This window comes from Phasianus colchicus, chromosome 3, assembly GCF_987193195.1.
Source record: "Phasianus colchicus chromosome 3, bPhaCol1.hap1.1, whole genome shotgun sequence".
In the NCBI taxonomy this organism is placed as follows: Eukaryota; Metazoa; Chordata; class Aves; order Galliformes; family Phasianidae; genus Phasianus; species Phasianus colchicus.
The window spans coordinates 10921345-10943864 of record NC_143438.1 but is presented as its reverse complement, the minus strand read 5'-3'; the positions used below and the strand labels follow the sequence as shown (position 1 = coordinate 10943864).

At 38.5% G+C, this 22520-nt stretch overlaps 1 protein-coding gene across 2 annotated transcripts in view; it reads right to left on the bottom strand.

Annotated features, from left to right (window-relative positions):
• The window catches only part of LOC116226445 (uncharacterized), a 175366-nt gene that overhangs the window by 50815 nt on the left and 102031 nt on the right, over positions 1 to 22520 (bottom strand). For both annotated transcript variants that reach the window (XM_090136955.1, XM_031589346.2), the window contains one exon: positions 1381 to 1599. In XM_090136955.1, the coding sequence (XP_089993081.1) occupies positions 1381 to 1599 (219 nt within the window). The remainder of the gene's footprint in view (positions 1 to 1380; positions 1600 to 22520) is intronic.

The window sequence follows — 22520 nt, the reverse complement described above, 5'->3', positions numbered from 1 at the left end:
CCTATTGCTACCATGCAAGAGGGATTTAAAAAGCTTTCCTAAGAAGTAAACATGCTGGTACTCTAGGAGGCATTATCTCATAATCTGATATTATGAGCTACAGATACTGAAATTTAAGATTGAACTGGCTTAGACTTCATTCCCAGCTACAGGTAAACTGGTTTGATTTGCACTTTGATTCTGATCTGAGTCAGATCAGCTACCACCATATTATGTGGGACTGGAAGGCGTTCAATTCAGACTCTTGTTCTGAGGATACATAGCTCCAGATTTGGATGCTGATCAGGGCATCTTGACTTGAGGGCTTATTAATGTAGCTGACTGCCTGGAACAGCTGTGATTAGTGGCTTTGAACATAACATCTTCCTGTCATACCTTGCTTTCTTCTGTTCCATTTCCTTTGCTTTCACAGATTTGATGCTTGGCCTCTCAGAAGTTTTAAGGCCAGATGGCTGAGCCTGCCTGGTCTTTGCAAGGTCAGAAGTGAGACATGGCTGGTCTTGCATAAAGATCTAGCAGGCAGCCCTAACTATGCCCAGTACTGTCCAGATTCTGCTCAGACATTCTGCTCAGATTGTAACTGATAACCCAATCACCCAATTTAGCACAAAGCAGAGACAGGGCATAGAGCTGCAAGTTACTGACTCCTAACAAATTATTTTATTTTTTTTAGAACTATATATGACTTTTTTTTTTTTTTAATACTTTAAAGTGAAAACAATATGTATCTGTTCGCCTTGGAAAAATCTTTCCTACTCTAACTACAGCAGTTCTTTTTTGCTTTATATGCCTATTCTCTTCCCCACAGACACATATGGGAAACTCGGTATCCGTCACCTTGTGGAGTTATTCTTCATCTTTTTATTTCTCATGTCAAGTAATGACATGTAATGGTTTTCCTGAAGCTCTCTAGAGAGCTCTCATTCTTGATCCAAAGTTAATGTATCATATAGTTAAAATATGCCAACCCATTGTAGTCCTCACAGGAAAACTGATACATCAAGTCTAAATTCTTCTGAAGTATTTTACTCATAGATCACGTTGGTAACATCAAATATGATTTAAATGCTTCTTCAGTTTTGTGCACTTCTTAGCCATTTTGAAATACTTCATCCAAAATGATAAATGATTCTTGTGGAAGAAGATACATCATCTGCTGGATATATCAGAGAAGTAAAAGGTAAGGATGGCACTAGATGCATAAATGGATACATCCTGTTCTGAATTTAAAACACATACTACTAAGACATTCACCTTTCAGTTATGGTCACATGTACATACCTGGAACCTGGATGTGGTCACCAATTCTCTTCATAACATTCTTTGAATTAGGCAATTAGTAGAAATATTCCAAGAGAGAAAGAAGACAGCAGAACTCACTTTGTAACAGGAACTGAGATGCTCTGAAGGAAGAGCCACTGGCTATAGTAATGCAGGTAGAGTCTCAAGAACCAAAGCAACAAGACCAGCAGTACGAGCAGCCAGAAGTCCCAGGAACGCCAGTGTGCAGCTCCCAGTTCTGAGAAGGTCGCGTATACCCCAAAATGGAAATGCTCAGCAACCCTTCTGAATAGCTTCACCTTGACGGCAGAGCAGCGGCTGCAAACATATGGAAATAAAATGATGAAGAGTCCATTGGAAAAACATACAAGGAACAGCAGTCCCTGAAAGACAGTAAAGCACTGTTATATAGACAAATGTGTTCTGATCATAACATCTGATTGACCAACATGTCTGACACACACACAAAAAAAAGAAATTTGATTCCATTGAAGTCTAGATGATAAGTGGCTTCCTCCCAGGAACCATGCTGCTTTGATAAAGAACACAACATATCACAAGTTTTTAAACGTCTTTTGCTTTCATTTTGATAATTTTCATGCAAATGGCTCTCCAAGGAACACTTTTTCACTTATTTTCTTTCTGAGAAAAGGGTGAAAGAACTGCCATACTTATACTGACAACGTATTCATTTTATTTAAAACATGTGATCAGCTTTCTGGCATTTGCCTAAGAGAACTTCAAATAGCTCCCCTTTAAACTAGTTTCAAGTGGAAGAGGAAATGGAAAGGAACTTGCACTGTACAGTATTCTACTGACTGTGGTATCTGCCCTTTCAGCTAATTACAATACTGCTCCCAAGGGGGGGAAAAAAAAAAAGAAAAAAAAGAAATGAGATGCACAGATGCAGTCTTGGCATTATATTTCCAAGAAACTCGAGTCCCTCAGCTGATTCAAAGCTGAAAAGACAGTAGTTTCTCTGACCTTTTGAAACTAACTGCTATGCTTATTTCCACTGATTTAAATGACTAAGCAGCTGAGATGCACAACTCTAGGAATAAATATGATGTCATTGTGTTCAAGCCATTATTTACACTGATTAGGTCTTTTGAAAGTTCATAAATATAAAGATCTTTTTGTAGATGCAAACATGCAGACTTTTTTAATCGTAGCATATGACTAAAGAAGTGACAGCAATATTCGCATAGTACTTTATAATCTTCAAGTATTTTCCTGTCTACGTTTGCACGTCCCTTAGATAACTCTGTATGCTTCTTTCTCTAGTAGTCAGAAATCCCACATTCCTCATTGCTATTACAAATAGCCATGGAGAAATTCATAAATATTCTACACTCAGTCTAGGTTTGAGCAAGTGAGACAATTTTAAAAATTAAAAAAAAAGAAAACAAAATAAATAAACAAAATCTGGTCAGCCATAGTCCTGGATTTTGGACTGGCCTTGGCATCACATTACTCCTGACATTTGGCATTGAGCAGAATGCCTACACAGGAAGAGGAGGCATGGCTTCAGCTCAACACCTCTTCTCATGAGAAAGCTCAAGATTTAGTAACTTATCTGTCAATAGAATAGAAGGAGCAGTCAAAAGGGACACATCACAAAAATTAGTATATCTATCTTTAAGAATGCCTCAATTACAAACCACTAGAATTTCCCAGAGAATCAGCTGTAGGGCTGATATTGGTGATGCTTTCAGTGGCTAAAAACTGATCTGTCAGAAGTTTTGAAGAACTTTTTGAGACACTGCAGTCCACTTTACTTAAACCCTAATTAGTCACAAAGTACTACTGCACAGGCTTAGAGCCACATTATGAATCACTTTCCTCAGACTGTAATTATTTACCCATAGTTGCCTGCAGAAGCATCACAACACAATTTTCATTAACATGAAATCATAGTCTAGGTTTTTGTGAGGAAAATAAACAAAAGAAAAATATAAAATAAGAATTATAATTAAAATGGTCATGGCATTCTGGATCTTCTAAACTCTGAAGATAAAATATTACTACATTTATTTTTACATAAGAAATATACATTGACCTTTCTAATAATTTCCATCTAAGTCTGCAAAACTATGCATAAGGTATTCACCACTTTAGGAGAGTTAATAGGATAGGATTAGCCACACCATTTTGTAGCTAAACTGAACTGTTTACTGTTTGTGAAAAAAAAAAAATCAAAAAAAGAACAGAAGAAATAGTACTGTCTACATTCATAATACCTTTCTTATCCCTAATCAAACAAGCAGTTCCACACAATGTCCCAGCTGTCCTCACTCATGTAAGAAATTCACATTAGGGATCACTGGCAGTGATCATCTCTGTGCTGTGTTTTCCACAAAATTCTGGATTGGCATAATCATTTCAGGTAGAAGTCATTTGCTACCAGATAATTTGGGTTCACTTTACTAAATTAAGCTACCTTTGAACAAGCAACACTAGAGTGAAAGGTTCAATACACCATTTGTAGAACCTTTCAAGACACAAATCACTCCTCGTACCTAACAGAGGTTATGAAGGAAAGCATTCAGCTCAAAGAAGAGTGCTGAAAATAAAACTGTGTTCCTGAAGAGCCAGAAAGACATAGTAGTGATCAAAATGCCAGGTGGGGAAGGGGAGACACTTCATACTCCACAAGTGCCATTTCTTGTACTTCCCTAGGACTGTATAACACCATCACACAAACATCAGTAGCAGTGGTAGAAATTGCTGGAAAATACAGCCTATCCAGTGACTCAATGAAGTCCCCAACCCATAACTTGAATCTCTCCATTTACTTCAAAACAAATTCAATGAGCCCCAACATACATGAAAGTTACAGCAAACTATTCCTGAATGCTCATTAATCATGATACAAGGCGGTTTACTGGTTGTCACTTCAAAACAGTGCGTTTAAATTATACCTTTTATTGACTTTTTTGCAGGACGAATAAAGGAGGAGGCAGGAACATGAAATGAAATGCAGCAAACAAGTGGAAACAGCCCCTTTAAATATTTTTAGCTGGTGCTGCTATAGCGAATGCTCGTGGGTGGAGTGGCAGCACTGGCAGATACACTTTTCAGAAGAGATTTACATGAAGTTGCTCTAGGGCAGAGAGCGTGAGTATTACCTTTCAAAAAGAAAACAAACTCCCCCACCCACAAAAACAAACAAACAAACAACCTCAACCCTTGGGTGAAAATGATATAAAGCTCCGAATGAGAAACCACTTGAGGAATGGATTTATCCATGATTCCTTGGATTACTGGTAAGTAATTTGGCTGAATGTTTCTGTTCTAGGGCATTAGTTTTGCATTTTTCTTTGCAAAACGCTGGAGTAACAAATCGCAGAGACTAAATTACCATGAAAGCAGGTCAATTATTTTGATGGAAATTGTTCAGAAGGAAAGAAACGATGCATAGATTCTCTTAAGCTACACTTGATGATGATAACAGAAAAGTAATGGCTGGTAGAAGGCAGTGTGTACTCTTGGATGACAGCTTTGCTGCTGACAAACTACAGTGAACATTTGTATAAAGCGCTGAAAGAGTGGCACTTACAGCTGATATTGGGGGTGGATTCTCAGCTGAGGTAACCCTGCTTGTTCCTGAACTACACTAGTGTCTAACAGCTGAGGTATTCAGGATCCAGACCTGGAAGTATCTATTATTACTGCCCATAAAAGAAGGCAAAAAAAAAAAAAAAAATTATGTATTACCAATACACCCAAAAATGATATTTAAAAAGCAAATGCAAACACAAAAGAATTTGCACAAATTACTTTTAGGAAATCCCAGTCCTCAAAGCTCAAAAATCTTTGTAACACATTTACCTGGTTTACAAATAAAAACACTACTCTTTATCATTACCATAAATGGTAGGCATTTAAATTTAGTGTGATATCCATAAATGAGTCCAGATCCTTTAGTTTTTGTCAGCAATAATGAAGATGTAACAAATGATGCCCATGGTTACTATCACTTCCAGTGGAAAAACACGCTGAATCTGAATGTACATCTAAAGATCATACACTATCACATGAGTCCTTGAAATGGAAAACAGTTAAAAGTACTTTTGATGAGGCATGAGACAGAATGGCATCTAGTTCATTCAACTATACGTAACATAAACATATATATACACTATATATCCATACATGCATATATATAAAATACCACTGGAAGGAGTGTATTAGAAAGAGTGTATCCCCCTGCATAATACTTTTTCCTTTATAAAGTTCACATTGCGCTATAATGAATTTATGTTTATTCCAGGCTATTCCACAATGCTACAATGACTTAGCCCAATCAGCCAGTTGCAGAGATCATTATTCTATCCAGTGGATTCCTAATAAAATATTACTTTTTTTTTTTTTTAAATTCATATGCAAAGTGATTATAACTAGGGAAACATCTGCTAAGGATGAAGACACTGCTTTTGCCCCTCTCTTTCCAGGATACACTTACAGTTCCAATTTGTAAGCTTACAAGCACCAAGGAAGTGAGAACTACCAGCAATTACGGGGATTATCTAGGGGCTATCTGCTATAAGAGAGGAGGAAAGAAATATGAAGGAATATTAGGTTATTCCAAATGCCAATAGAAGCACTTGTTCTTCAGCTTGCTGAAAAATCCAAAATCATGGTACAGCAGAAATGCTGGAAATCATGATAGGTTTATATTTCAGGCGCACATGTGGTGAAAAAGAAGCTGTCAGAAGACAGCTTCCAACATCCAAAAACACTGAAGGAAGGCCTTAGGAATTGAATGTCCTTGCAAAGCAGAAAAAATAGTCAACTATTAATTGCTTTGGTTGGTTGCAAAATGTGTGATGCAGGCACATGAGTGCACTGGAGAGCACCTACCCTGCCCCAGCAGGCAGTGCCAGCCCATGAAGATAGGTCCAGCAGGCAGCAAGCTCTGCATCAGCAACAGCCCAGGTGTGTTTGCATAACATACGTAGGCAGGAGCCAGAACAAGCATACCAGATGAATGTTTTGTGTAATGCACTCATGCCAAGAAGCTCAGAGCGATGCATTCTGGCACAGTGGCTGCCTCAGATGGAGACAACTACACAAGTCTGTACTGAGGGATGGACAATACGTCACTGGGACAAGATGTGTTCATTAAAGAGGAAAGGAAGGACGTGCCGAAAGCTTCACATTCATCTCCATACATCTGTGTTAGCCACAACATATTCAACACTCTCTCTATAAAAGAGCTTATGACGACAGAAGATTAACAAATACCAGCAGACTCTTGTCCTCAGCAGCCTCCCCTGAGGGGAGGTTCAGGTTGGACAGTAACAAAAAAAATATTCTCTGAAACAGTGGTGAAACACTGACATAGGCTACTCAGGGAGGTGGTGGAGTCACCATCCCTGGAGGAGTTCAACAAACATGTAGATGCAGCACTGAGGGACATGGTCAGTGTGCACGGTGAGAATGGGTTGGCAGTTGTACTAAATGGTCTTAGTGGACTTTTCCAACCCTAATGATTCTATGACGTCCACATCTTCTGCCTCTGGACAGCTAAGAATTTCCTGATGGAGTAACTGAGAAGTTTTTGAGAAGAGATTTCTTAATAAGCTGGGGAAAGAATCATAGGAGGAAGGAGGGATCACAAGTTCAATCAGAATAGCAATGGGGCTGGAGGATAACATAGTTCCTTGTAGAGAGTTGGCAATACTTTGCACATTTCAGCTTTTAGCTACATCTGACAATGACAAAGCAAAAGTGCCAACAGCAAATGATTATTGTCATGGCTGCAGTTTCAGTTGCATTTTCATGAGCCTGTTTGCTTGGCAAAACAGTCTGAAAGTCTTACAACTTAAAACATCCCAGTCTATCTGGTCCCAGCTCTAGATGAGAACAAACATGAAACAAGGAAATTTCTGCAGCTTGCAGAACTTTTAAGAAGTTCTGTTTTATATTTCATTCTAGAAAAAAAACAAAAGGCAGCAGACAGTCTCTGCTATTCATCCTCATGACGTGACAAGGCCAGTCAAGAAGTAAAAGCATTTAATTCCTCCCCTCCTTCTTGCCCTCTGACTGTTTTAAGTAAATAAGAAAACAGTGAATGAATGAGAAAAAGACATGACCCAGTCATGAGAGGATGAGAGAGGTCAGTGAAGGTATAGACCTCACAAAGACGGTACTATTCAAAAAACTGTCTAACAGCAAGTAGTGTGAATGCTCAACCTTGTGCATGAGGTTGCAGTCAAAGAGTTTAGGCCATGGAGAAGAACTTTACATGGTAACAGGAGAAAAAAAATACACCTTCAAGCTCATCACAGTTAAAAAGAAAAAAAAAACCCACATATGGTAGGCATCTATTGAATTTAGAGAGAATCAAGACAAAACTTTTCATTCACATTAATAGCTGCTGTGTACCCTAACCAGAAGGAAAAGAAATACACGTACATGTATATAATACTCTTGGTTACACTAAGAGAGTACTCCATACCTGATGTGTGGAACTGTTTCCACCTTGACACAGAAAACATCCCCAAGGACATTTGCTCTATCTGGAGGAAAAATGTAATCTTCCTCCTGACCAAATATGTATCTACTTGTGAGAGCCACTAAACACTCAAGCGCCATCTGTGAGTTGTGCATTCATCTGTAACACACCAATTTAGCTGGCAGGCCATTGGGAAACAAGGCTCTGAGTTTGCCAAGTTATAATGGCAATCCAGGACTGGTTGAAACTCCACTGAGCAAACAGGTGAAGGTTTATGGTGAAAATTGTAGCTGAGTGTGATGAAGCTTCAAAATAAGAGACAGCCCTGCAGTATTAAAAACAAAACAAAACAAAAAAACACGAGAGAGAGAGAGAAAAGAAAGAAACAAAAGGCACAGCTTCAATCTTTCAATCTTCTCCATCCTGGAGTTAATTAGCAGCAGCATCATACTAGGAGTATTGGTCTCCACAGCTGGAGTCAAATGGTGATGTTCCTTCAGTGTGCACTGAAAGACTTGAGTCCTGCTGTGGACAGAGTAGGGCAGGAGATGCATTGCACGTGGTGGTCCTGCATTTCAGAAAGACCTTTAGCTTGATGGCTGCACAGCTGTGAAACTACTTCATGTGAACACAGACAAACCACAAAACAAAGAACCTTTACTACTTCAGTTGTATTTATTTTTTACTGCAACAGGCTGAAACAGATATTGAATCCCTGCATGCTCTCATTGTCTCTCTTGCAATAGATAACACTGTACATACGTGAAGGTGCTAAAAAGTGAGGATGCCAATTGTTGACACACAATCCAAACTGTGGAAACAGTTCACTTGATGCACAGATTTATATTGTGCACAATTGGTGAGCACAAAGATGAGAGAGAAAATGGCCAATCTAAGGCTGTAGTTTGTGTATACATGTTTCTAAAAGACTATTAGTGCCCTGAAAGTCTGTTAGTTACTATTATTTCTGACAGACCTCTATCAGCTTCCATACCAACATGTCAAAAATGACATTTTCTTCCTGTAGTTTTCTACACAGAACTAAGTAGGCAAAACATATGGGGGGTGGGGGAAGGATGGGATACATATTTAGAGCAATTTTAACAGTAGGAATTGTTTCTTGATATCAATTGTCTCTTCTTAGTTAATATCATTTTGTCAATATGTCCACACACAGAAGAGTTTGACAAAGGAATACCAACCCATGAAGAAAATCAGGTACAGTGTGAGTCAGGTAAAGTCAGTCAGAAAGCGGTTAAAAATAAATCCTTCTAGGTTTAATTGTGACCAGATAAGGCAGTTCATGAAAAGACAGTGAAAAATAAATCTCACCAACAGAAAACTGTCTGAAATACTTTGTCCAAACTCTTCCTTGAGGTTTTGATAAACGAAAGCAATCTCAGGTTTGAGCAGATGACTGATGTTATAATGTTTCATTTTAAAAAATATGCTTGCTCTAATGCAAACTGATTTCTGAAAGAAACAAATCTATTTTAGGATGGCTTACTTAAGTCTTTAAAAGCCCAAGAAAAAAAGAAAAAAGCGAGAAAGTCAGAGAAAGAGAAATGAACCAAATAGAAGAAAAAGGAAAAAGTTATGTGCATCTGCAGAATACTCTGAGATACTATTTTAAACATCATAAAGCAGTTATCAAGATGAGAAAAACAGATACTGTAAAGATATCTTAAATTCAGTTACATTTCGAAAAGGCACAGCTATAGAAAATGTTAAACTGAAATCTTTTTAAAAGACCTTTATAAACACCACTGAAATTATGATGGAAAATATCTATACAATTTAGACAAAAAAAAAATGCACCACATAATAACAGTATTAACTTTTTAGTTTCAATTTAATGCTACATTATTATATTTAGTTGCCTAGTTCAGAATGTAATTTGTGTTGATAGCTCTGGAGAAAGAAAACAAGCATTAAAGGGCTAATTTAATTCCTTCTGAGCTATGTACAATTCAAAAATATTTCTTTTTGAATACCCCAGTGCTGCAGAATCTGACTAGAAATCCACCTTGAACTATGTGCACTTTGACTAACTCTCTCCCCAAGGCAAAACGATCCTGCTTTCAGTAGGGTTTTATCCCAGTCTTCTAAAGGACTTAACACAGAACGTACCTGATATAACTGGACCAGAATGTCAACCGTGATCGAAATTATGATCAAGACATGGGGGATACATAATGAGAACCTCATCTATTCCACAGTGGACTGCTATTGGTAGGGGAGTACCTCTAGGGGGTTGTTTATAGAAATCAGGTCTCCCGCCTTAAAAAAAAAGAAAAAATAGAGAAAGAAAGAAAACTGTGTAATTTCTTGTGCAGTGCTCTCCTTCCTGCTTGTTATCACAGATGACATAATAGATACTAGCTGTGTTCAAGGTGTTCAAGTAGTGCTATACAGCAGGCTGCCTTTGGAGAGAAATTTCACAAATTTTCTTCCAATGTGAGGATATTTAGTCCCCTGCTTCCAGAGTATAAAACAGAAATTTAAAAATTGCTGCAGTGTGTTTTCCTAAAATCAATGTGTGATTGCCAGCTGCACAGGGAGTTTGAGGGATATTCCCTTATCAGAAACAATCTCTAGATAACATACTTTCCTCTATTGCCTATAGCTGCATGTAAGACACAGCAAGACAAATGCAAGCTTTCTTTCCTGTTGGTGTCATCTATTGATCCAGTGCAATGCTGTTCATCTGAAATTTCCTTCCCAAAGGGGACATTTGCTATGAGAAGCAAACCTTTCTGTCTGGTGCTAAGAAATCTTGAAACTTATTGCTAATTACTGCACAGCACCATTGTAATACAGCTCTGTAAATATACATGCTCAAACGATACAAGGGCTGTAATTTTCTTGGTAGAAATATTGCTTTGCAATATTGAAAGCGTAATATTATGAACACAATATGTGGTTTTTTAGTACTCTGTATAAAACTGTACTCTGCATCTAAGCATTCTGGGGAGGGCATTTCTTCTCAGACTGCTATGCCAGGTATGACTAACTGACCTCCGTTATGAGCCAAAAAACAAACAGGCATAATTGGAAAAAAAAACCAAAAAAACACAAACACTCAATAATGAGAAACAGAAAGGAAGGTAGACTATGCTGGCGTACAAAAAGATGACTGTGCCTACAATAAATACTCTGCAAAAAACCTTTGTTTATGCACCTATATAGGACACCCCAAAAGCAATGCCTCCTTTTGATTTTCATGGGGACTACAACAGATGCAAAAGCACAACAGCACTATTTGATAGAGAAAATTCTGAGCTACAAAACACTATTTTTTCAACTTAGGCACCACCACGAGCTATGCATTTTCACCAGTGATGAACAAGAGCCTGCATGCCATACTTGTAAAAATCTGCATGGCCATCCAGAACATGATGCGTCTTTCACTACTGCTGAAAATCAACACCCACCGCCTCACTGCGCTCACATCCACTGAGTAGTTTCCAGAAGTGTTCAGGAAGCATCAAGAAATGTCTGTGGGTGTCATTTATTCCATACAGAGGGATCCAATGACACACCTTCGTTTCCAACGCGCTCCCATGTCAGATGCCATTCTGTCAGCCTGCCCCTCTGCTGCTATCTCTCTCACAGCAACAAAATGTAATGGAATACTGGTAGGAAGATTCAACCCCTACTGCCATCCCACCAACATCTGCTTCTGGTGTCGTGGGCCAGCATAATAAAACAGAAGGCATTAATTTCAGAGCCACCCTAAATACATTGTGTGTGCCATCTCTCTCTTCCATCTCTGCAGTATGCTAGTCTAAGACATTAGCATCCTCATAGAAAGCTTTATCTTTATATTTAGAGAATGGAAAGTGAGGATTTAGAAAAGGCAAAGTCCTTTAAAATGAAAATTGACTTGCTAAATTCATAGCTAACCAGCAGCCATGTCAGTTTTTGCAGTTTCCAAGAGCTTTTGTTATTTCTCCTATGTACTTGAAATTTAATCAGAATGATGGAAGTAGAATATTTTGGAGTTAGCACCTCTAACCCAAAGAAAGTCTCCCTCAAAAGTAAAGAAGGGGTACATACCTTTCAAAAATGTCAATAAACTTGCTCCTTCTACTCAGTTATAGTGAAGCGACTGTTCAAAAGAGAATGGGTTCTGAGATTTCAGCCATATAACAAGGATTCTCAGAAGAGCTGGAATTGATTTTGTGTTAGATCACACCTCGGTGTTTCGCAGCTGGGAAAGAACTGCGGTATTTCCCCTCTCCCTAGCCCTCTATTCCCACAAAATCTGTAGAAACTAAATCTCTTAATCAATTTTGCCTAAAAATGGCCAGAAGTTCAGAAGTTATTAGAAGGAGTGATAGTTTGATTGAATAAACTTTGCCTTCCTACGAAATCTGGCTAAGAAATAAACCCTATGGTTCAGAAACATTTGTCTAATGAATCCTAAGACAGAAAAACAATGCACTGAGCAGAGCAAAAGCCTTGGGTTTTTTGTTGTTGAAAAGAAATGAAAGAAATTTCATTTGTTTGTTTTTTGCTGTATCTGATATATAATAGCTGCTACATATTGAACTTATAATGGAAGTAACTTCTCTGCTTTTTTTTTTTTTTCCCATGTATATTTGTTTTGGAGTATTGGTAAATAATATAGGGTGGAGTTTCTTACTGTTTTTGTGAGGGGGGTTGATGGTTTGTTTTTTTTTTTTTTTTTGTAACAGCTCGAAAATGTATTTTATGAAGATGCAGTTCAGCTTTATATTAGAAGCTTTCGATTTTCATCAAACAATCCAAAAATCTGAAAAACACAACTGCAACTTTTCAAAGAGTTCACCTGTAAAATAGAGGTAAGAAACAAATACTAAAATTCAAAAGGCACCACAGATGCGATTCTGAATTTTAGCTTTAACATTTCCCCAGTCTGACAAAAGGCTTGTTTTTTAGCATGATGGGGAAAAGAAGATTGTAAGTTTTCCTACTAGTCTTAGCACTTAAGCATCTTCTATCTACAACAAAAACATGCACTCACTTCTTGGGGACAAAACCCCATTATCTCAAACCCATAAGGCCTTCCACTAACACTCCACATTCAGATGAGATTTCATTTACTTTTGGTGAGGTTCCTTTGATTCAAAGATACTCATTCAACTAGAAGTACCCACAGAGGAGTCACATGCTCGTCCCTTGAACAAGTTGGCCCTTGCTGAGACCCACAGTGATGGGCTAAAAACACTGCCAAGCCTGCTGCCCCTTTTCTCTCCAACAGCTCCTGGCGCAGCAGAATTGCTATCAGTCCTATCTTCTTACCTGGAGCTTTTTGTTTAATTTTAAAGCCTAGCATAACAGATATGTTTACACAATGTTAATTTTGTTTAGCTAAGGAGCCTGCTCACCTTCTCATAAGTTTGGTAGCAGCGATAATAAAAACTTATGAGAAGCCAGGCAGGGTTGCCAGAGAGAGGTTCACAAAGATGACAAAGAAATTTAGATGGTGAAATGCAGTGAGAAAGAGCTCTGTGGTGACTGGACATAGACTGCTTTGAAAACTTCTGGGTCAATTCAAATACTAACGCTCTCTCACATCATGGTGTTTTATAGACTCCTGCTTAAAACACTGCCTCAGTATTATTTATTTCCATAGGGATCAATCTAAAACTTGATCCCCAATACATCAGAACTTCCAGCCATGTTAAAACTTTAGTCTTCACATATCCTGGCTTCTGTTCAGTGATACTTTACTTGTGTAACCTTAAAATTGTGTTAACATACTGTGTTATTTTTAAATTTTGCTTCTCTCTTAACCTGAAGGCAAATTCATTCACAGGTTGTAGTTGCTGTTATTCTTTCATTGTGAAAACTTTTAATCATTACTGGGAGAAAAAGAAAGTGTGAAAGATGGTGGTTTGTGCTTTTCGTTAGTTGTCTTTTTGTTGTTGTTGTTGTTAGTTGGTTGGTTTTTTTTAATTATTATTTTCTTATGTCTGTTTATTAAGAAGTTTTTACTTGCTGGGCTCAGAGTTTGAAAGTAAGATTTACAAAGACATTGCCTTTTTCCAGTGAACCTTCTGCTATATTGTTAGAGGCACTCAGCAAATTCCAGCAGCTGATTGCTAGACACAAAAGACAAATACAACCAGTCCATGGTCTAGACTGTCTTTCTGCTTTTCTGGTCATGAGACTCACTGCTGAGCACATCAGAAGTTGGTTGCGACATTTAATGAAGGTCATCAGCAACCTCTGAGTTTTCATGGTAAAAAGGAGCATGTTCTGGCTTTGTTTCTGTTGATGTTGTTATTGGAGGTTTTGTTCCTCCTTTCTGTTCTTTGACTGGTCAGAATCTCAGACTGGAAATGGTGGTTGAACTCATTTATTGCGAAACAACCAAATTAAAAATATGGAACAATGCTGAACTGCATAGAAACTGCATTTCTTTTTGTTTTTCAAAGACATCATTTGACATTCAAAATAAGTATTAAATTCTCCTTCAGCTGGAAAGTTAAGAGTCATTCATGAAATTAGGAACAATCATCATACTATATTATACTCTCTCATCTATGTGTCAGGAGAGCTGTGACTTGTCATAGCATGAAGGAACCTGGAAAAATGACTGCCAGCCGCTTCAAACAGAAGATGCATAGCTCAGATGTTCATTAACAAAGAAAAAGAAAATTAATTGACATGTCTAATATTTCTTTTAATATTGCCTCTAAGCTTCAATGTATCAGTTGTCAAATTAATCCTGATGTTCTTCCTTTCTTTCAGTGATCTCAGAATCACCGAATCATGGGGGTTGGAAGGGATTTCTGGAGAGCCCAACCCCCAGCTAAAGCAGGTTTCTTATAATAGGTCACACAAAAGTTCCTAGGTGGGTTTTGAATACCTCCAGAGAAGGAGACTCTAGATGTTGCTTTCTGGGCAGCCTGTTCCAGTGCAGTCATCCTCAAAGTAAAGAAGATTTTCCTCATGTGGAACTTCCTATGTTTCCGTTTGTGCCCACTGCCCCTTGTTCTGACACTGGGCACCACTGAAAAGTGCCTGGCCACATCCACTTGATTTCCACCCTTCAGATATAATCTGTAAGCACTGATGAAATCCTTCCTCAACCTTCTCCAGGCTGAACAGCCCTGGGTCTCTCAGCCTTTCCTCATACAGAGAATGCTCCAGGTCCCCAGTCATCTTTGTGGCCATCCATACACTGGATTCTCTTTAGATCCCTGTGTTTCTCAAACTGGGGAGCTGAAACTAGACACAGCGCTCCACATGTGGCCTCACCGGGGTAGAATAGAAAGGGAGGATCACCTCCCTCAACCTACTTGCTTTGCTCTTTTTAATGCACCTCAAGATGCCACTGGCTTTCTTAGCCACAAGAGAACACTGCTGGCTCACAGCCAACCTGTTGTTCACCAGGAACCCTGTGTTCTTCACTATAGAGCTCATCTCTAGAAGATCATCCCCTAACCTGTACTGACATACGCAGGTATTCCTCCCCAGATGTAGGACTTTACCCTTGTTGAGCCTCACTGAGTTCCTCTCAGCCCAACTCTCCATTCTGTCAATGTCTCACCAAATAGCAACACAGCCTTCTGGTTAGACAGGTGTTAAGCCTCCAGAAAAATACAGAGTACTAGCCCAGCTGTCTTCAGATGATGTCTAACTTCACAGGCTGTAGTACTCCAGCTTTATGACTACTCTGTGTAAATGATGCACCTTCCCTGGGGCACATGTTGGTTAAAACAGAAACTTTGTTCATCGTTATTTCTGCACATTCTCACTCCTTTGACTGAGGCCAGAGCTCTCTTCACTAAGTCTTCCCTACCTCTGCTTTCACAGAGATAGTCTCTATTCTGGAATCACAGAATGTCCTGGGTTGGAAGGGACCTCAAGGATCATCAATCTCCAACCCCCCTGCCACATGCAGGGCTACCAACGTCCATATTTAATACTAGACCAGGCTGCCCAGGGCCCCATCCAACCTGGCCTTGAACATCTCTAGGGACAGGGCATCCACAACCTCTCTGGGCAGCCTGTTCCAGCACATCACCACTCTCATAGTAAAGAACTTAAAGAAGAGACTGTCTTCTCTGCTCTGCAATAGCCTCTCATGCTTTCTCTAACATAGTGGGTGAAAGAGCATGCCTCTTCCAGCTTCTATTCTTTCCACATTATCACCACCCAATCTAAGCTGGAAAAAAAGCTGTTTCCAATCACGCAGCTCCCTGCGTGAAAGCAAGTCCCTTGATCAAGACTGCTATACTGTGCATATAGGCTCATCTAAGTTTGTTTAGTGGATCTTTGTAAGTCACCCTGATATTTTACCAGTTGGTAGTCACAGTTCCAGAAACTGAAGAAACTCTTCTTACAACATCATTTGTTTGGGGTCTTTTTTTCCCCCCCTCTACATCTGTAGATTGATCAGTGCAGTTTGGAAATGAGACCCTAACAGATCAGAGTAGTAATAAACCTCCTAGCACAGAGTCATACTGTGAAATACAGCTCTTTGCACTGAACAAAAATCAGTAAGATATCCATAATTTTGTTAAAGAGTCATAATAATAAAATAAGCCAAGATAAAATAACTACGGTATTGTTCACTTTTATATTCAAGAGCTACAGCTGTACTACTTACTGTTCTCATACAAGGCTTTCTCATAAGGAGCACACGCACTGCAGAGCATGTACACACTCCAAGTGTGTACATACTATCAAGTCAGGGGTATGTTAGATTTACTACAGAAGTACTGTCCAGAGAGCTGCATGTATGTGGCAAGTCCAAGGCATCTAAGGCACACCAGATTTCTTGCACATTTGCAGGCTATTAATCCACACACAATAGATCTAACATGTCTCAGGCACAGAGCAGTCCCCTCTCATGTGCTGTAGAGCAAGTCTGTACAGTCCAGTGGTTGCATCTGGAATTGCCACATGGGCTGTCAAAGGTCCAGACATTTTGAATAAATACTGGAAGTCTTCAGATCACACTCAGACACAAAAGGGAGAATCTGGGGAAAAACAGGTTCTGTGAACTGGGTGAGAAATGAGCATAAAATACAGTAACATTTCTCTGTGAATGTTCTTCTATTATGTGATAATTTTCGAACATGCCATCCAATCAGTTCTAAAAATTCAAGGAATGCTCTAGCTATCATTGGCTTGAACTCTATTGATTCCAATAGAAATTGAAACAAAAGAACAGGGAAAATAAAAGATTGGCAGAGAAATGGCAGAGAGAGAGCTTGAGAACAAGCATGAAGGCACACAATATCCATCTGTGTGAAGAATAAACACGAAGGTCCCTATAACATTTTTCATGGCATACATCATAATAAGACTATAAAAGGATTCTGAGGTACAGACAGCAAGGATATTCTCCAAGATAAAATAAGCCAGTAGCAGGTGGGGAAACTTTCCTTAGTGTCCATTTGTTCTTTTTTCATACTAAATCTAATTATTTGTTGCTGAGATGTGGGAGTTTCACAAGGCAATTACTTACCAATGCAGGCAAAGAGAATGTGTATTATTTATTTCATGCTTCACAGGATCTCACTTCAAGTAAGGTATGATGGTCTCTTAAAAGTTTCTGATTGCAGAATAAAGAGAGATGAAAAATAGCTTTCCCTGCATGTGAAGATTTTCAAATACAATTCTGATCCCAAATCAGGATTAAAATGTGGAAAACAAAATATATATGCAAGCTGGTATTCTGGTTAGTGAAAGGACCTGTTTTGATCATTTAAACTCTTTGAAATTATTTTGATCTTTTCAAATGAAAATAAAGAATTCTGTATATATTAAAACATGCGAAACAAAAGTCACTTCAAAAATGTCGAGACTGAATATCTCAACAATGTCCAAGCTTTGTTACAATTATTATTTCCCGAATTGGAAGAAGAGTTAACAGTTAATCTTCTCTCCAATTACATAATTTGAAAAAATTAATTTTCCAGTGAAAAGTGCTTTCTCAAAATAATAATAAAAAAAAACCTCAACCAAGACAGTAACACCACATATCCTTGATTCTGATGTGGTCATGTGCTTCCTTTGTTTCAAGTGGGCAGCCTGAGACAGACTGTAAAATACTCTGCGTCATCCACTCTAGCACTGTTCTGGTAAGCATTGTGGTAGACAATACACAGCACTGAGACTGCACTCATAGTAAGGAGTGTAAAATGGAAATGCATTTTTGGTTGTGCTATCCAAGCAACCTTGGGCACTGTGCTTACTCTGAGAGGCTGTGCTCCAGCTCAGGCACAGAGCTGCCAGAGGCTACGTGGGAGGACCAGGGAAGGCCTGACAAGTCCCTGGGGATGAAAGAGAACAGGAAACCTATCCCATAGCGATTCAGTCAGTGTATATCACCAAAATGCAAACACAAATTCCAACCCACTGATGAGCCAGCTGAAAGGTGACTCTGAATCTGCTTAGCCAGGTAATTTTAGGGTACTGGGAACTCTGGACTGTAGTCAACGCTAGACATTAAAATGTTTTTCCCCACAAATCTTTTCCTCCTTAATAACAACTAAGCTGGGACTCAATTGTAGACAAGGGCTTGGTGCAGACTCTTGAACAATAAAGTGGTTAGATTTATTATGAGTTGAATGACACAATGTTGGAAGCAATGCAGCCAGCCTACAAGACTAGGCTGTGTTACAAAAGCAGCCACCACCAGTCTATTTAATTCAGAAAGCCAATCATGAGAAACTTTTGCTATAAGCTACAGTTACTGGGGCTCTCTTACTGTAAATAGGAATAAATGAGCACACAATCACACGTACACTGCTTTTCATAGTTGCCTTGTATAAAAACCACACGCTTCCTCTTGTAGAAATTACACACTAAGATTCAGCTTTCAGCTGACAGATCTGCCCTGCTGAACTCACTGGACTTGCAAAATAACTCACACTGGTGAAGTTTTTGACCTATTTTCATTTTGCTAGTTTTCCTAATACACACTTGGTGCTTTTATTTTATTACTATAGCTGAAGATTAAAAAAACCAATAAGCTACCTTTCTTGCGTTAAATAAAAGCAATATATTGATAATTCTCATAAATAAAAGCAAAGTTCAATTGTGATTACCTTACCAAGGTGCAGTCCTACAAAAAAAAAAAAAAAAAAGAGCTTTTCCTCATACAAACCTATTCACCATTCACTTTACTTGCGTGTAAGCTTATCCTCAAATAAAAGCCTCCTCTACTGGGTATAAACACATTCTCAGTAGTCTTTGCTTGAAGTTGTAACAAACACAGGGGGTGAAGGCGTGCGCTGAGTCCAAGTCTCTTACACTATCCAGACCAGTGGATTCAGACCCAGCAGGAAAGCAAGCAACACTCAGTAAACCTGGTTCATGTGGAGGCTGCAACTTTATTAAATGTAAACCACATTATGGGCTTATTTAAATTAATGGGCACAGTGGGTGCTCAACACCTCTGAAAGAGTCTGCACTAAGGCTAGCCATAAAATTTTCCACTGAGGCTGCTGTGTGAGGGAAAATTGAGACTACTGACTAGCAGCAGTTGCCAAAAAGCTGCCTTTCTCCAGGGATTCTTTTCTTGATAAAATATTCAAATTTTGGTGCTCTCTTCAGAACTAACCAGCTTGTTTCTATAGCCCACAAGGCTGTGTGAGGCACTCCTTCCAGAGCCAATTGTCCCACTGTGCCCCTTAAAGGCTCCAGCTCCACACTGTGTGGGAGCAAGTATGGAGCCTCCTTGGGAAGCCTTGGCTTCAGTGGAAGACAGGGAGATGAGACAATGCAGTGGCCAACCTGCTGCCCAAAGGCTTTCAGGGGCACACACTGATCTTCACCCCCCTCCATCCTCACCCTATTGAGGCAGTTTTCCATCAAAGAAAGTCAGAAGGACAGGCAGGGTGGGAGAGCACCCCATGGCCTGCCTTCCTCAAGAGGACCAGAAGACAGGACCTTCAGAGGGTACCACAAATTCTGTGACAGTGGGCACAGAACTGAGTGACAGCCTTTCCAAACTGAGCTACTTAATTCCTTAGGTCTGGATGCTACAACTTGGCTAGAAATGCTGTTGTTTTCTGGAGAAAAAGATAATATTTTTTCCTAAATTTAGTGTACAAATTAGGGTCATTAACTTAAAAATAGTTAAGGGAAAGTAACGGGTGGTATTTGATCTGTAACTTGCTATGGTTATGAACAATGAAAGCCTCTACAGAATGCTGAGCTGAAAATTGAAGGAGAGACTTTTCCAGTTAAAGCACAGTATTGTAATTGGTTGTTGCAAGAAATGGAATATCTTAACTGAATGAATGACAATTACTTACATTATTTTCATACTTAAAATGTCAGTGTTCAACGATTACTTTCAGCTCATAGTAATAAATTCTAGACTTTTCAACATCAAAACAACAAAGCTGCATGGAGAGAATGTTTGTAATTGAAATAAAAATTAACTCAAATATAGACATGAAGCATCATTTTTAAAACAGCAGATATACAGCTGAAGCAATTTAAATATCATAAATAAATACTGGAAGATCACACATCCGTGGCAATTATGAAATTAAAATTAAGAATTACACAAGTTTGTATACCACGCTGTACTGAATGCAAAAATATTTATACATAAATGCTTGCATGTAGGCAGATCTGGATCAATAATTTTAGATTTTGCAGAACCCTCAGACTTGTGGCTGTAGTAGAATAAAATATTGAGGATGGACTGCAATAACTTAAAGCTCAGTCTTTTGAGCTGAAGTGTTCTTAAGTATTCTTATTTCCAGTCATTTATATTGACAAGATAATGATTCACAGAATCACTGATAAACAGCAACTGTGTCCTTTTTATTTGCTTCCTAACACTCCTGGAAAGCTTTATAGTAAACAATTTAGAAGATAATGAAAGGTAAAACTTCCATCTGAAAAGGTTTGATTCAACAAAATTATTGGGACAATCACTTAGGTTAAGTGTTTAGCCCAGAGGGCAGTATAAAATTTCATCAAAATTCAAACCATGCATAAATGATCTCAACCTGCAGTGTCTATTTATACCACACAACATGTTAGTCACATTTTTCACTGCAGATTGAAAGTAACGATGAAGTAACAGATAAGGATGAAAGACTGAATATGTGCTATGCCACCCATGTATAATTCAGTTAGTGGCAAACATGGGTTAGAAAGTATCCTGCAATAGCAGGTGTTTTCAACTGCCTAAGAAACCCATGCAATACTAAGGAAGGAAAATGGGACTGCAAATAAATTAGAAATACTATGAATTAGCCAAGTAATGCGAATAGTTAATAAATCAGTGAATCTGAAGCAGGCATTCAAATTTAAATCAGAAAAACAAATATCATGTAAAAGAATATCGAGCTCTGATACAGCTTAGGATCACTGATTCCTTTAAAAAAAATAAAAAAGCATCTTTTTGTTTTAATTCAGAAAACAAAGCAGTGACAGTGCAGTGCAAAAGGCACGGTTTTAGTAGAGCTACAGTCTTCAAACTTTAGGTAAAAGGTTTTAGAGAAAATTTCAGCACAGTTTCCAGTTCCAGCACAGAAAACAATCCTCAGCCTCTTAGAAGTAATAATCACAATGGTCAAGAGCTTATGCTTTTTCCAATTTAAGCTTTTACGTTATTTATGCTGGATGAAGGCAGTAAGCTAGTAATTAAGTAGGAGTATTAGTGATTTCTCATTTTAATCCTAAAAGATGACACTTTTAATTGATGACAGCCACTGAAATAAAAAAAAATACCTACAGTACATGGGTTGTGCTTTATCAGCTAATTATGGATAGCTCCACTGAATGTATTCATTCTCATATGCCAGATACAGTTTTTTTGCCAAACTATTTACAGTCAGTTTCATACTTGCATACAACCATTTAGATGACTGCAGCAGCACTGACCAGTTGAAGTCCTGTTGTAGTTAAACAGTTAAATGCAAATAATTGGCTTTTTTTAATTATTGTTCTAGAAGTATCAAAATGTTATATGAACTAGTAACACTGCCAACTAACATTTTGAAGAGGTTGCACTGAATTAAACAAGTTTAAGCAGAAAGGCACTTATAGGGCTGTGTTTTCATCCAACATCACACTAGTTTTAGCATTCTCAAGTTCTCATCACTCCAAGCAGAGCTAGATGATAATGACTTCTAGCTGTCTATTAGAGGAGGGTGGGATTAAAGAAGCGACTTCATGAATATCATGAATTAGGGACATAGTTTAGTGGGTACAGTGGTCATGAGTTGATGGTTGGACTAGATCATCTTAGAGGTCTTCTTCTAACTTTAATGATTCTATGAGGAGTTCTCCCCGAGTGAAATGGAGTCAAAGATGCACATTAAATATAGTGACAAGCAGAGATGAGAGCTGATAACTTCAGGCATACAGTAACATCACCACAAGGCACACTATGGAAAAGTAGAGGGAGGCTAAGTGGTGGAGGACCTTACAAGTGACTAGGAAAGATTATAGTGTGACAGATGACTCCAATGATAGCTAATTTAAATGCCAGTAGGTGCATTATATTTCACATGTAGACAGTCTAGAGTGTGATGGAAAGCATTACAGCAGGTTAACATGAAAGTTTACACTTCAGTCAGAGTAAATTGTCATCACTCCACTGGAAATGGTGCTTTAACAACTCACTTCAGCTGAGGACCTGCCCCTGTGTGTTACCAAAGCATTTGCTGTCTTTAGAAAAATACTGAAAGCAGATGCTAAAGCCGGTGGAATTTAAGCAAGTTTCTGCTGACTAATTGCCCCAAAAGAGAAATTACAACAAAGTTAATGAACGTTAAGCGCTGTGCAACAGTTTTTAGTTCATTAT